General features: G+C 37.5%; 1 protein-coding gene across 2 annotated transcripts in view; it reads left to right on the top strand.

Moving 5' to 3' along the window:
- The window catches only part of TMEM117 (transmembrane protein 117), a 502,044-nt gene that overhangs the window by 407,857 nt on the left and 77,177 nt on the right, over positions 1-17,010 (top strand). For both annotated transcript variants that reach the window (XM_064591365.1, XM_064591366.1), the window contains one exon: positions 13,214-13,373. In XM_064591365.1, the coding sequence (XP_064447435.1) occupies positions 13,214-13,373 (160 nt within the window). The remainder of the gene's footprint in view (positions 1-13,213; positions 13,374-17,010) is intronic.

The following is a 17,010-nucleotide window of genomic DNA, read 5'->3' as shown; positions in this document are numbered from 1 at the left end:
TAGTATGTAAATCCATCCTATTTTTAAAACCAAATAAAGCATACTTTCATCCTATTCATCCCTACTTGACAAGACCCTAGTCCTACTTATTTTTTAAAGCAAATTTAACAACAGGAAAAGATACAACTTGGTACATTTAGTTTAAAATTTCTGATTTGTATTTGTAAAAGTCAAAATATGCTTTGAGTATCATAGCTATCATTTTATTTTCATTAAACAATAGTGAGTATAGTTCTTGCTGGCATTACCTGTAGTTGATGTGTCTAAATATATAGTCTTATTTTTATTATCACTTTCATTACTGAACTTGTGATAATATTTTATACCCAGGGCAACAATTATTAAAGTATGTTTCATATTGTTGTCCTCTATTAAACTGGTGAATGATTTCATATGTATAAGATAATTGACTAGGAAGAAAAAATTGGGCTGGTGAGTTTGCTAAGAGACACACAAGATCAACATGCCCATTTGGTTTATCCAACCTAATTTTTGTTTGTTTTTTGGGGTTATTTTGGTATTGCATTGGCTTCTTTCTTTGGAAGCTCCATAAACACTGGAGGAAATGCTATCAATTACAGTAACATCTGAGCTTGGTGAAGGATGAGGAACAAGCATTATCTTTTCCAGGTTAAATAAATTCACTTATGCATTCAGTTGTTTTTTTAAGTGCCAATAATGTGCCAGTCATTGGTAATAAGTAATAAACAACACATCCTCGACTTTGCAGTCTGCTCAATATTATTCTTCCTAAAACATATGTTCTACTCCACACCTAAAAGTATGAGACACAAATGCTTTCTCCTGACTAAGACTAACTATGCTTTACATCAATAAGCTACTTTTGAGTACCTCTGGGTAAACTAACATCACTCAGACATAAGTAGAAGAATTCAAGCCACTAAAAAAATATGGTCATTTCAATTGCCACCTCTTATATCAAGATCACTAATGCCCAGGAACCTGCATAAGCTGCACTGGTTGAACATTGCAGAACTCCAAGGGGTATTGTTTATATTATTAGGATGTCAGGACACTGCTCACACAAATTACAATCTGCATGGCCAAATTCTCCAACCCAAATGCATCTTTTTCAGACACTTCTTTCATGGCCTTTCAGGATCAAGAGTTACTAGGTTATTGCTCATTTCAATTTGTTGGTGCTTTTTGAGCTCCTGTTGTGGTCAGAATCAGGGCACTTCTCTTCATGGAGTAATAGAGAGATATAAAGATAAATAACACATAAATGTATGGTTTAATGGGCAACGTTAGAGTCTAATAATTTCCTTTGCGGACTCCAGATCCCAATGAAGCCACAAACAACTTGAGTTAATAACTGCATCTCCTTTCTCAGGGATTCTATCTTAACAAATGTGTTCAGTTTGGCCAAGAACTGGCAGTGACATTTACTTAATACAAGCCCTTTGGAGAATCTGTGCTCTTTCACTAGTCCCTTAGCAAACATTACCTTTGTATTCCCTTGGTGCTTCCTGATCTCAAGAATAGGAGACCAGAAGGACACTAAACAATTTCCTTACCAACTTCCTAAAGAGAAAACTTCACTTCATTGCTAGGCTACAGTGCTAAGTGAACTTACACATTTCAGGATGGGAACTGGCCTGAGGATCCAAGTGGTGATTGTCTCATAGAATTGCAATGGTGGCGTGCCTGGGTGGCACAGTTGGTTAAGCGTCCAACTCTTGGTTTCGGCTCAGGTCACGTGATCTCAGGGTGGTGCTACGGCGCCCCACATCGAGCTCCATCCTCAGAGTGGAGTCTGCTTCAGATTCTCCTTCCTTCTCCTTCTGTCCCTCCTACTCATGCACTCTTTCTCTCTTTCTAAAATAAATAAATCTGTAAAAAAAAAAAAAAAAAAAAGAATTGCAGTGGCAACATTGATAATTAAAACAAGCAAAATGAAAGGTGTTGACATTCTCTCATGGCCATCTGTGACTTCTTTGTGCTGGTACTTAGTGTTCAGAGGGGAACTGGATATTTGAATTGGCTCTCAGTTTTACAGTGAAAAGTGAAGGAAAGCATTCTTCTGCTAATGCCTGCTTGTTGTATTTTTTGTCTCTAAACAACATGGTTAGAAATTATGATATTAAATCATTTTAAATTCCATTGCCATACCACATTTCATTTCATATGTTTAGCACTTTGAAATATCATACCTTAATTGTAAAATTACATTTGCTATCTTGAGCCAAGCATTCTTTTATTATAGTGGTAATTTAAACCTTTAATTTTTAATAGGATTCTCAGATTTTTATTTTGCTATGAGAAATTATGAAACATGATCTGACTTGTTTTAGTTGAGTTTCAACATTTTGTAAAAAGAAATAAAAGTGATTTTTATTTTCTTTTAGATGTTACAATAATTGTGCAGCATGATCAGAAAGGAATGTGATATTCATGACTAAAAGATTATAGACATTTTAGGGCATGAATAATAACAAATATATTAAAACACATAAAAGCATAATTATGTTGAATCACATGGAATGCTATTTTTAGTAGTATAAAACATGGTCAAATTTTGGCAAGTTTATTTGGCTCAACTTATATTAGGAGATTCTTTACATTCCTGCTACCTAGTTTTATTCAGATAAAATTGCATAATCGTAATAAAAGTGTATAATAGTAATAGTAACTCTAAGTTACTCTAAGACCTTAGAACCTAATATAAGTTCTTCTGTGTCTTCACTTAATGCCTGCTTTCAGGCTATTTGACTATGCAGTAAGTGTATCTTAAAATGGTTATGAATGGAAGAAGGAAAACAATATTAACTAATTTAGTTACTTAAAATGAAAGTTCAGTATTTTTTATTGTTACGTTAATCACCGTACATTACATCATTAGTTTTTGATGTAGTGTTCCATGATTCATTGTTTGTGCATAACACCCAGTGCTCCATGTAGAATGTGCCCTCTTTAATACCCATCACCAGGCTAACCCTTTCTCCCACCGCCCTCCCCTCTAGAACCCTCAGTATGTTTTTCAGAGTCCATCGTCTCTCATGGTTCGTCTCCCCCTCCGATTTCCCCCCCCTTCATTCTTCCCCTCCTGCTATTTTCTTCTTTTTTTTTTTCTTAACATAATAATGTATTATTTGTTTCAGAGGTATAGATCTGTGATTCAACAGTCTTGCACAATTCACAGCGCTCACCATAGCACATACCCTCCCCAGTGTCTATCACCCAGCCATCCCATCCCTCCCACCCCAACCCTGAAAGTTCAGTATTTTTAAAAATCCAGAAGTTAGGGCACCTGGGTGGCTCAGTCAGTTAAGCGTCTGCCTTCAGCTCAGGTCATGATCCCAGGGTCCTGGGATCAAGTCCTGCATCAGGCTCCCAGCTCCATGGGGAGTCTGCTTCTCTCTCTGCCCCTCTCCCACCATGTTCTTGCTCTCTCTCTCTCAAATAAATAAATAAAATCTTAAAAAAAAAATCTAGAAGTTATGGTGAAGAAGTGGTTAGGACTATGAATTAAACCAGGTTTGGGGGATTATCTGGATTTACTTACGTGTTCTACTCTGTCCCTGATCATCAAATATAATAGATATTTGAGTAGTATGTAAAATGAGTATGTTTCCAGATAAGATCAAGATGATATTAAGTTTTTTTAGAATATCTGTAGATTTTTAGCTGAAGAAAGAAAGTGCTTTGCTATAGGCTGAGTCCTTCTCAGAATCAATAATTTCTCATTGCAGTTGTCACCGGCAGTCTTTGTGACATGAACAAGTCCCTTAACCTCTGTAGAAGCATTTTATTTGTGTACTGTACCAATGACTCTTAGTGCACACACAAAATTTACACCTCCTTACCAATAATTCTGTGGTTCCTAGGAACCCACCCAGTGGTTGGGAACCACTGGATTAGAAAAGCTCTGTTAACCCTTCTTGGTCTCACATTCTCTCTCTCTTTTTTTTAAGATTTGTTTATTTATTTATTTTTAGAGAGAGAGAAAGAGAGAGCACAAGTGGGAGGGGCAGAGGGAGAGGGAGACAGAATCTCAAGCAGACTCCTCGCTGAGCATGGAGCCTGACGCCAGGCTTGATATCATGACCTTGAGATGACCATCTGATCTGAAACCAAGAGTCAGATGCTTCACTGACTGCATCACCCAGGTCCCCCCAACACACCTTTTTTTTTTTTAAGACTTATTAATCAAAGAGGAATCAACAACAATTGAGGAAAAGCAAACAAACTAGAAATCTGAAAACACGAAATTGAGACTAACCACTCAAGCTGATAATTATATAGGAATTTTTTTTGTTCATTTGACTGGTAGCCAGAAACCAGAGACAGTGAAATTGATGAGCCAGAGTGTCCTGCTGGTGTTGGCTGCAGTGTGAAAGGAAATAATCCAGATAATTGTTTAATTGGATGCTACTTGAAAAAGAAGCTGGAACTCCCCAAGGATCATGGTCCAGAGTAAACATCTTTTCAATCATATTGGTTAAATAAGAACCCAAGGATGTTGCATTGATGGCCAGCATTTATGAGGTTCCATTTTCACTGCCATGAAAATATTCCTTTTAACTGTTCCCTGCCAGTTCTTGTCAGTCTCTGTGAGTTTTACTTTTCAATGTTAAGTATTTTTGGATGATAATTTTCCAATATTATACTTGTAATGAAAAAGGAAAATAAATGAAATCCTTAGCTACACAGTTACAGGAGGATAATATTCAAGAGCTTCCTATGAGAGGCAATCCATACAAAGGTTATGACATAGATCATCATAAGTCAGCCTGGATGTGAACCATTTTATATCACTTATATCTTATTATATTTTATTTAACTTACAAAGTCTGTAACCCAGGTGAACTTTCTGTGACTCAGTTTCTGCATTTGTAAATTGGGGGTGGTGATAATGGGGTTTTAGTAAGGATTATACAAGTTAATTTGTGTAAAGTGTTTATACCAATGCCTGGCATGTTATAAGTGGCACATAACTGTAATAATAATTTACTACCATTGCTGTTTCCTTTGTAGCTGTTTCACATAAGAGTGACTGTTTTTGTATAATCTGAGTCATGGTCCTTTTAAATTGGTGTTCTGACTGAATTATCATAGCATGGTAAAGTCTATCAATTTAACAAGTAGTGGCTGAGAAAAACAAACCACATGCAATACATTTCCTTTTGTAGCTCTATCTAGAGAGGGGGCTAAGTATCATTTTGGAAGTGGAACAACCAATTAATGTATTTTGGTCTCTCTTTTTCCTTTCCTTATTCCATTTGCTTGATACTTTATTTTTAGGGCTCTTTCTCTGAGCTGTATACCCTCATATTTAATGATTGTCATTTTTATTCTTTTTATAGTAGTAAATATTAAATATCAGGCAGAATACTTCCTTTAATTTCCCTTTGGAGTAATAAGATATTACCAATAACTTTTTCTTGATATCTGCAGCAATACTCTCTGTCAAATCAGAAGTACTTAATAAAGCCAGGAAAACGTCTATGAAAAGCTCTTAGAGTATTATATATTGGATAATTGAAAATATATCAAATAAATATCCAAGAGATGAACTTAGGAAGCTTTCACACAACAGGCATTATGATAAATTCCAAGTACCAAAAAGTTTTAAGATTAATTTTAATGATTGTATTCACTATGAGATTATTAGCATGAATAAGAATAATTCCTTTGTAAATCTTGAAAGAGATGAGGTTTCTGATGGCTCAGCAAACACTTATTCCAAACTTCCAGATTTTGACACTTAAAAATGTGCCTCTGAATATTTAATTTTACATTACCAGTTTACATATTTAGACCAATGAAGTAACATTAGAGTATGAACTCCTGTGTAATCAACTGTCCTCACAAAATGAGATCCAGGTATCTCTCAGAAAAAGTACAGGGGTGATATTAAAAATACTAACCTGTAGACTTCTGGAGAAGATGGTGGAGTAGAAGGATCCTAAGCTCACCTCATCCCATGGATACAACTAGATAACACCCACATCAGTGTAAATAACCCAGAAAATGACCTAAAGACTGGCAGAACAGACTCCACAGCTAAATGTAGAGAAGAGGCCACATCAAAGAGGGTAGGAAGGGTAGAGATGTGGTCTGGGGCCAAAGGGACCTGCATGACTTTCCCTAAGAGGGAGAGACATAGGGGGCATGGAGAGGGGAGAGAAGCAGACACTCACACCAAGCACCCTAGGCACCAGGGACCCAAATGGGGAAGACAAATTTCTGTAATATTTGGCTTTGAAAATCAGAGGGGCCTAACAATCAGTCAGACTTAAAATCTGGAACATTAAAAATCAGTAGGCTAGGCTCTGGGAGAGCCAGGAGGGCAGAGCCCCCACCTGTAAAGAGACAGCACAACAAATAGTCCTGCTGAGATACAGCATAGAAGCAGCAGTTTGAAAAAGGCCTGGGGTACACAGAAAGGATATTTATTTACTAATCTCAGAGCATGTTCTGGAGGGACAGGGATCTTTGGGAGATCCCTCTAAGAACAAAAGAACTGGTGGGCACCTTTTCTCTCCATGGCCCCACAGCCTAGATACAAGGACACCTTCAGGAACCAGCACCGAGCAACACTCTTCACCTAGCTTGCTAATAGTGCGTACCACCCATGGTCACATCTGTGGATCTGCCCCCTCCAACCCAGCTGGCCTAGCAGGAGTTTACCCTGGTGGCTGCAGGTCCTCTCGCTCGTGGATGAGAATGGACTTTGCTGGCACCACATGTCATGCCCCCTCCAATATGCCCTTGGTCACAGCCCATTCAAACTGGTGCCACAAGCCTGGCAATATGCAAACAGCCCCACCAAAGGCCACTCCAAAGTGACTCCTGCCCCAAGGAGAGGAGAAGATAACCACACACACACTGGTCTAACTGAAGGCACTACCACCAGCGAAAGTTTCTCAAGGGACAACACAGAGAAAGCACCCCGCAGTTCAGTGCTACTGCGTCTCTGGCAAATGCCTGGTCTGAGTCAACTTAAGCCCAAGGCAGCCCCAGACTGGCCAACTAACAACACAGGGACCAAACCCTGCCTACAATAGACAAAGGGAGCCGTTGCAGATGAATGGGTTGAAGGCAAATGTGGCTCAGCCAAAATAGTAGGGCTCATGCAACACACACAGAGGATACCCCTGAAGTGCCAGGTTCTGGTGAACAGGGGACATTGCACTGCAGGGCAGGACCTCTTCCTCATAAGGGCATTAAACTCAAAGCAGGAGATGTAGCTGACTTTGCTAACACATAGAAGCAGACACAGAATTAGACAATATGAGGAGACAGAGGAATATGTCTCAAATGAAAGAACAGGAAAGAATCACAGTAAAAAAAGCTAAACAAAGTGGAGATAAATAATAATAAAGTAATGGTCAAAGATATTCGCTGGATTTGAGAAAAGAATGCAGAACCTCATTGAAATCCTCAACAAAGAGATAGAAAACATCAAAAAGGAACCAATCGCAGATGAAAGACTCAGTAACTGAAATTGAAAATACCCTACATGGAATAAATAGTGAACTAGAGGAAGCAAAAGAATGGATCAGTGACCTTGAGGATAGAGTAATGAAAAGCAATCAAGTTGAACAAGGAAAGACAAAAAATAATAATAAAAAATGAAAATAGACTTAGAGAACTTAACAACACCACCAAGCATAATAACATTTGCATTATAAGGAACCCAGACGAGAAAGAGAGAAAAGGAAGCAGAAAATTTATTTGAAGATATAATAGCTAAAAACTTCCCAAATTTGGGGACAGAAATAGATATCTAAATCCAGGAGGCACAGAGAGCCCTCAAAAGAATCAACCCAAGAAGGTCCAATACCAATAGTCATTAAAATGACAAAAAGTAGTGATAAAGAGAGAATTTTAAAAGCATCAGGAGAAAAGAAAATAGTTACATACAAAAGAAACCCCATAAGGCTATCAGCTGACTTTTCAGCAGAAACTTTGCAGAACAGATGGGAGTGGTGTGATACATTCAAAGTGTTGAAAGAGAAAAACCTGCAACCAAGAACAGTCTATCCAGCAAGGCTGTCATTCAGAGTAGAAGGAGAAATAAAGAATTTCCCAGACAAACAAAAGGTAAAGGAATTCATGAGCACCAAATCTGACCTACAAGAAATATTAAAGGGAACTCTTTGAGTGAAAGGAAAGGCCATAATTTGGAGTAAGAAAAGTAGGAAGCACAAAAGCATTAAAATTAAGTATATCTATAAAAATCAGTCAAGGGACTCAAAAATAAAAGGATGTAAAGTATGACACCATATACCTAAACATGGAGGGGAGAGGAGTAAAGAATGACTTCAAATTTAAGTGACCTTCAACTTAATATAGGCTGCTATATGCATAAGATGTTGTATATAAACCTAATGGTAACCACAAATTTTAAAAAACAATAGTAATAGACACGCAAAAAATGAAGAGAAAGGAATCTAAGTATATCACTAAAAAGAGCCAGCAAACTGTGAGAGAAGAAAACAAGAGAAGAAAGGAACAGAGGAGAAGTACAAAAAACCCCCATAAAACAAGTAATAAAATGGCAATAAGTACATACCCATCAATAGTTACTTTGAATGTAAATAGCCTAAATGTTCTAAACAAAAGACATAGGTAATGGAATGGATAAAAAAGCAAAAACTATCCATAAGCTGCCTACAAAAGACACTTCAGACCTAAAGGCACATGCAGATTGAAAATGAGGAGAAGAAAAGGATTTATCATGCAAATAAAAGTAAAACTTTCGGGCGCCTGGGTGGCTCAGTTGGTTAAGCGACTGCCTTCGGCTCAGGTCATGATCCTGGAGTCCCGCATCGGGCTCCCTGCTCGGCAGGGAGTCTGCTTCTCCCTCTGACCCTCCCCCCTCTCATGTGCTCTCTCTCAAATAAATAAATAAAATCTTTAAAAAAAAAAAAAAAGAAAGAAAGAAAGTAAAACTTTCACTATTTGCAGATGACATGATACTATATGTAGAAAACCCTAATAACTCCACCAAAACACTACCAGAACAGATAAATGAATTCAGTAAGCTCACAGGATACAAAATCAATATACAGAAATTTTTTCCATTTTTTATACTAACAGTGAAGAGGCAAAAAGGAAATTAAGAAAATCTTATTTACAATTGCACCAAAAAAATAAAATACCTAGGAATAAACTTAACCAAGGAAGTCAAAGACCTATACTCTGAAAACTATAAAACACTGAAAAAAGTAATTGAAGAGAACACAAGAAATAGAAAGATAGTCCATGCTCATGGATTGTAAAAACAAATATTGTTAAAATGGCCACACTACCCAAGGCAATCTACAGATTTAATGCAATCCCTATCAAAATAGTAACAGAATTTTTCACAGAACTAGAACAAAGAATCCTAAAATTAGTATGGAACTACAAAAGACCCCAAATAGCCAAAACAAGCTTGTAGAAGAACAAAATGGAGGTATCACAATCCCAGATATCAAGATACACTACAACACTATAGTAATCAAAATAGTATGGTACTGGCACAAAAATGACACATAAATCAATGGAACAGAATGGAAAGCCCAGAAATAAACACAAGATTATGTGGTCAATTAATTTTGGACAAAGGAGGCAAGAATATGCAATGGGAAAAAGACAGTCTCTTCAACAAATGCTGTTGGGAAAACTGGACAGCTACATGCAAAAGAATGAAACTGGACCACTTTCTTACACTATATACAAAAATAAACTCAAAATGGATTAAAGACCTACATGTGAGACCTGAAACCATAAAAATTCCAGAAGAGCGCACAGGCAGTAACTTCTCTGACATTGACTATAGCAACATTTTTCTAGATATGTCTCCTGAGGCAAGGAAAACAAAAGCAAAAATATACTATTGGGACTACATCAAAATAAAAAGCTTCTGCACAACAAAGGAAACAATCAACAAAACTAAAAGACAACCTATTGAATGGGAGAAGATATTTGCAAATGACATATCTGATAACGGGTTAGTATCCAGAACATATAAAGAACTGATACAATTCAACACCAAAAAACCCCAAATAATCTAATTAAAAAATGGGCAGAAGAAATGAATAGACATTTCTCCAAAGAAGACATCCAGATGGCCAACAGACACATGGAGAGATGCTCAACATCACTCATCATCAGGGAAATGCAAATCAAAACCACAGTGGGATATCACCTCATTCCTGTCAGAATGGCTAAAATCAAAATTCAAGAAACAACAAATGTTGGTGAGGATATGGAGACAAAGGAACCCTGGTTCACTGTTGGTGGGAATGAAAACTGATACAGTGAACATGGAAAACAGGATGGACCTTCCTCAAAAAATTAAAAATAGAATTACCATACGATCCAGTAATTACATTACTGGGTATTTACCCTGAGAATACAAAAACACTAATTCCAAAAGATACGTGCATCTCTATGTTTATTGTAGCATTATTTATAATAGCCAAATTGAGGAAGCAACCTAAGTGTCCACTGATTGATGAATGGATAAAGCAGAGGTGATGCGCGCGCGCACACACACACACACACACACACACACACACTGGAACATAGTCATAAAAAATGAAACCTTGCCATTAGAAATAGCATGTATGGATATAGAAAGTATAATGCTAAATGAAATAAGTCAGTCAGAATAAGAAAAATACCATATGATTTCACTCATGTGGAATTTTAAAAACAAAACAAATAAATAAAATAAAAAAGAGACAAACCAAAAAATAGACCACAAACTATAGAGAACAAACTGATAGTTAACAGAGGGGAGATGGGTGGGGGATGGATGAAATAGGTGAAGGGGATTAAGAGGACATTTATGATGAGCACTGCATAATGTATAGAATTGTTGAATCATTATAATGTACACCTGAAACTAATATAACCCTGTATAGTAGCTGTACTGGAATTAAAAAAAAAAAAAAAAAGGCAGATCCAACTAGAATGCCTTTTTGGCACTTATTCCTGTCATAATGCCTGGCCCTTGGATGAAATTCTGGTGATAGAGAAGGCATCTCATCCTGATAAGGGTGAAAGTCATATTAAAGATAGAGGAGAAGGAAGATAAAAGGAGCATTGTTCTGACTGATAACTATTGGGCCAATATGATATCCAAGGATATCTTATTTCATGAAATATATAAACTTTGTACTTGCTTAAGAGAAAAAACCAAAAAATACAAACAAATTGACTTAACCTGGAGAGAGATTCGTTTAAAATCCCATTATTCTTATGCCTGACCATATAATATTTGCTATTTCTTTCTACTGAATTATAATAGTTATTTAAGATTTCTCCCATGCTTAATTAACCCATTTAAATTTCTGGAAATGATCAAAGGTATTCTAAATGGTAATAGAGACAATCTGTAATTTATATTTTGGAGATCATGAGTGAAATTCTTTTGATAGTTTGCATAAGTTAATTTTATTAGAAATTTTTATTTTTCTTTCTTTTTTTTTTAAGATTTTTTTATTTATTTGCGAGAAAGAGAATGAGAGACAGAGAGCATGAGAGGGAGGAGGGTCAGAGGGAGAAGCAGACTCCCTGCCGAGCAGGGACCCCGATGCGGGACTCGATCCCGGGACTCCAGAATCATGACCTGAGCCGAAAGCAGTCGCTTAACCGACTGAGCCACCCAGGCGCCCAGAAATTTTTATTTTTCAAAAAAATTTTAAATATATCTTTACTATTTATGGGGGTGGGAAATCTAAGGGGAGGGTTCATTATATTCATTCTATCAAAGTATAACTTGTTACAAATAAGAAGTTGTGAAAAGCAAACCCAGTGTATAGGTTTAGAAATCTGTGCTTTGTTCAACTGAAAAGAGGTGGTCTAGGATGGTCCATATTATTCTTTTTTTGTATCAATTATTATCAGATATCAGAGGGCAAAAACAGTTTGTTAATTGCCAAAACGGGTATGTGTTCTTCTAAGGTATTATTTCACCTCCATATATTTTTTTCCATTTTTCTTTTCTTTTCTCTTTTTTGTTCTTTATTTCCCTTTTTCTTCCTTTTCTTTCTTTCGATTAAGATTATTTTCAAAATAATTACTCTTTTTTATTTTCCTTTTTACAATTCAAAGGAGATCAGGTGCATTCAGGGTGGTATAGCTGTAGACTCCTTTTTACAATTCAAAATGATATCCAGATACCAATATAGCTCTGAAAGCAGAGGCTTAATTACATTATAGACAATTCTCTGGCAGATTAAATTTTTGCCACCCACATTTCAGATTTACTTTGAATGTCAATATTAAAGACTAATTTAAGGGTTGCTGGGTGGCTCAGTTGGTTAAGCATCTGTCTTCGGCTCAGGTTGGCTCAGGTCATCATCCCAGGGTTCTGGGATCCAGCCCCACGTCAGGCTCCCTGCTCAGCAGGGAGCCTGTTTCTCCCTCTCCCTCTGCCTGCTGTTCCCCCTGCTTGTGCTCTCTCTATCAAATAAATAAATAAAATCTTTAAAAAAATAAAAAAGAAAGACTAAGGACTCTTGATTTTTATCAAAAGCTTAATTGTTACAACTTCTACAAACATTCATTGAATTCCATCTGATACAATTATGTAAGATTTTATGGGGGTTATAAAGATAAGAGATAAGGTTAGGCCCCTAGTGTCTTACAACAAGGAATGGGTAATCAAATATGGTGTGGCCTAGACAGGTCACTAGGCCACAAGCCATCTATGACACAAGTCCTATGAGGAGAAATGGCTACACAGTTGGAGTGTAGAGGTGGTTCTTCCATGGAGCTCCTCAGGCTATGAGGATGATGATGGGATTGGTCTAACTATCCCTCTCTTTTATAGGACAATAATAGAATCCAAAGACTTGTTCATCACTCACCATCTGCCTTATGCTCTTACAAATATGCATGTCTACTACCCTCAGTAAATGATGCACATGTAATGAGAGCTACACACCAGTGTTCTCTTTGGGACACGTATTGCACTAGCCAAGGCCATTTGTAATATTTTTGTTGTTAATTATTTGTTCTATAATCATTATCTTAATGTTCTTAAGGGGAAATCTTGGGATGGATGCTATTATACCTTTTTAAAATTGCTTTTGGAAGAAAGCACTTCATTTACTTCTTTGTTCGTCTTCATTTTGGTGAATATGCCTTGGCAAAGGGTAGGCATTGAAGACAGCACAGGTAACAGGCAGTCTTCACTGTCTATATTATTACATCTAATGTTCTTTAATGAATATCTTGTTCCTTGCAGGACAGTTCTCTTTACTCTGACTTCCATGGTTGTACTTGTCATTACAACTGACTGGATCAGCTGGGACAAGCTGAATCGGGGTTTTTTGCCCAGTGATGAAGTTTCCAGAGCATTCCTGGCTTCTTTTATCTTGGTCTTTGACCTCCTTATTGTAATGCAGGTAAGTGTTTTTGTATCTCCCTTCTGTCACTAAAGCCGCTCTATGCTTTGTTACCAGTATAACAAACAGTGTATGGACAGTGAAAAGCTCCATAAAGCAAGAGAAGTGCGTAGTTTACAGTTACTATTGATGGGGTCTTCTCTGATCACGGTTTCAGCAGTTTTACTGGGAGGATATGCCAACTGGGCTTTTATAAAAGGAGCACCAAAAATTCATTGTATGAACATTGCAAGGTGGGTGCTGAGAAAGCGTACAGAATGGTGGTGTTTTCTGCCAAGGCTTCAAAACAAGGCAAAACAACAACAAAAAGCCCTGTTATTTAGTAAATGAAAAGCCGCAGAGATGAGGATGATATAAAGCCAGCAAAGCAGGGATAAGCAATTGCCAAAGCAACCGAGGGTTTTATGGCAAGTTGAAATGGAATGATGTAAAACGCTTTTTCTGGTTATGGAAATTATCACTTTCTTTCAGGACTCACTAAAGATCATTCCATTTTCATGTAAAGATATTTCTGCCCTGCTCAGCAACAGACTGTTTGCACAATAGCATTCCACTAACCAGCGCTACTTGTGTAATCTGCTGTGAATGCTTTGGGGTCCTAGGGCCCCAAAATGGAGGAATGTTCCTTTGTATGAGGCTGAAAGAAACATTAACTATTTCTTGGCACTTTATCTTGCTCATTAAATGTACATTCATCGGCTAGACATTTTCTTATTGGTTTTAGAAGGCAGTTTGGGGTTTTCCCCTTTGAGGCATTATAAGTTACCAGAACAAAGGCCACAGTTGCTGAAGGGAAGGTAAACACCATTGTGTTCCAAATTTATGTGAGATTTCACAAGATAGCAGATTGGTTTTCTCATTTCTAGAGGAAAGAAAGGCCTTTATAGGTGATAGATACTCTGTAGTATCTTAAAGGAGAATAACAGTTTGGTTTTTGTTTTGCTTTGTTTTGATTTAGTTTTTTGCTATATAATATAGCCCAGGCATTAGGTTCAAGATGGTTCCTAGAGTATATTGCTATTTCAGTGGATAACAATTTAAAATATGTTATCATTTTAAAAAATTATATAAAATTGAATGTTTGTGTCATCTAAAAATTGATGTATTTCTTTTTTATTTTCTGTGGGCTAGTTTAGCATAGTGGAGAAAGTAAGAAAGCATGGTGGGTTCCATATCTGTCTCTTACTTGATATAAGACCTCTTCTGGATATTCATAAAATCAAATTTGTAACACTAATGCAATAATGCATGATGCATTACTTGTTTAGAGGCTGTTTTTATTTTTTTTCATCTAATACTCCTAAATGATATACTTCCTTATGTAAAATATCTGCTTTGGCCAAATGGCCTACTGTACCTCTTTGAACCCATTGTAGAGTCAAAGGTTTTTTAGTAGCCAAGTAGACCATCGTCTTTTGGATTTTTTTTTTTTAATTTGTATATGTGAGAGCATAAATTTCCTGATATTGTGCTACTATCCATCACCTTCTACCCTCTTTTACATCATTTTAATTGTTCCAATAAGGTCACTAAAAAATCAGGGACCCGGAGGGGGAAAATGTAGCATTACAATTTACGGTATTATGGACTCACTCAAAAAGTACTTAGTAAAGAGGGCTAGAAGAAAGGAAGGATAGTTGGGATTTATATAGGCAGAGTCAGCAGGATTGGGAAGGGGAAGGCATTCTAGATGAAGGAAGTGGCATGAACATGTGGAGTTAGCAAAGTGTTCAAGTGTTCAGAGAGTAGCCAGAGCACCAAGTGACTGAAAACGGAGAGTTCGTGCTGAGGAATATATCAGTTTGGACCATTTTGGCTGCAAGTAACAATAACCCTGCCAAGCTAGCTTAATCAAAGGAGGGAATGTATTACTGCAATATAAGGATGTCCTACAGAATTAAAGAGGAGGGATGCAGTTATATTTTAGGGACACATGAAAGCACAGACTAAAGTACACCAGGGAACCCAGACCTAGCTTTTATTCTCCATCTCTCATTTTTTTTTTTTAACTTCTGTTTCCTTTTCTTCTCTTACTGTAAAGCAGCATTTTTAGCTTCCCAGTTCACATGGAAGAAAATGGACACAGCCAACACCTCAGAGAGAGACCACTCTCTAGTTGTCAGGCCTAATTCTAGATTCCTGAGGGAAGGGATTGCAAGGACTGGATTGCACCCATCAGTGAAGTGACTGGGGGTGAGTCCACAGGAAAGCAAGGAGATGTTAGTCCTCAAAAGCCAAATTAATTGATGTCTAATAGGAGGAAGAGTCCAAAAGAGGCTTGAGAAGTAGGGCCCTTAGCTCTTTTTCTCTCTCCCCCAATACTGAGTCAGTCAGCTAGGCCAGTGGATTTCTCTTTTGCTATGTCTCTTGTAGCCTACTCCTTCCTTCTCATTTCTCTACTTCTATTCAGTTCTGACTCTCTATACTATTGCAAAATAATCTCCTGTGGAACCTTCTGCTCCCAATGTCCCCTTGTCCCATACACTGTATGCGGCTCAGCCCCATAAACTTCCAATCTGAAATGCCATGTTGTACGTGCCTCTTCTCAGCCAAAGTGACTCCTCATTGTCCAAGAATAAAGTCCAGACGCCAAGAGTGTGTGCTTAATGCCTCCATGATCTGGCCCTGGCTGTGTTTTTCTCACCTGTCTCCTATGCTCTAGCTTTACCCCAAACCAAAGGGCTTGTTGTTTAGCTCTTGACTGCAGCACACTTATTCCAGGATGTCTGTAAGCTTATTTTTCTCCCCAGATGTGTCTCCTCCCGCTCTGCTCATCTAGACCCTACCACTGAGCACCATTCCAATTCCCCCTCATAAAAACCATGTAATCACTTCCTCCATGGAACTCCTGCAGCACTTTTTACTGGACTACAAATCACCGTTTCACTTTTTCCCTGCTCTATGGAGCAGGAACCATAGCTTATAACTATATATCCCTGGAGTCTCCCTAACACAGAGTCTTACATGGGCAGCAATATGCCCAGAGTAATAACTGCTTGATGAGGATAAAGAAGTGACATTTGAGCACTGAGTCTCAAGCAAACTCTGCCCCTCTTTGGTAGCATCATGTTGAAATTTTGGGAACTAGTGCATGTGAGTCTAAGGAAGAGAGTGAAATTTTGGGAACTAGTGCATGTGAGTCTAAGGAAGAGAGTGAATTTTTGGAAATAGAGCCTTGGAAGGCATATATATTCAAGACATTTAAAAATATATAATACAAATGTCCTAACAAGTCCAAAACCAACTAAACTGTGATCTAGTTCATTCCAGATTCACATATTTCAGACAAAAGGAAAATAGAAAAGTAACAAAATTAATGGAAATGGAGGAAATAGTTTTATTAAAAGATTTTCTCTCATTGGACTTATATAAGTGATTTAAAAGCAATTGAACCTAGACTTTTCTTTTTTTTTTAAAGATTTTATTTATTTATTTGAGACAGAGAGAGCACATGAGAGGGGGGAGGGTCAGAGGCAGAAGCAGGCACCCTGCCGAGCAGGGAGCCCGATGCGGGACTCGATCCAGGGACTCCAGGATCATGACCTGAGCCGAAGGCAGTCGCTTAACCAACTGAGCCACCCAGGCGCCCTGAACCTAGACTTTTCTAATACTAGAAAAATTCAACTTACACTATCAA

Source organism: Mirounga angustirostris, unplaced genomic scaffold (assembly GCF_029215605.1).
Source record: "Mirounga angustirostris isolate CCGP_5_RB_7025 unplaced genomic scaffold, mMirAng1.0.hap1 SCAF_5, whole genome shotgun sequence".
NCBI classification, from domain to species: Eukaryota; Metazoa; Chordata; class Mammalia; order Carnivora; family Phocidae; genus Mirounga; species Mirounga angustirostris.
This window is presented reverse-complemented; position numbering and strand designations above follow the sequence as displayed.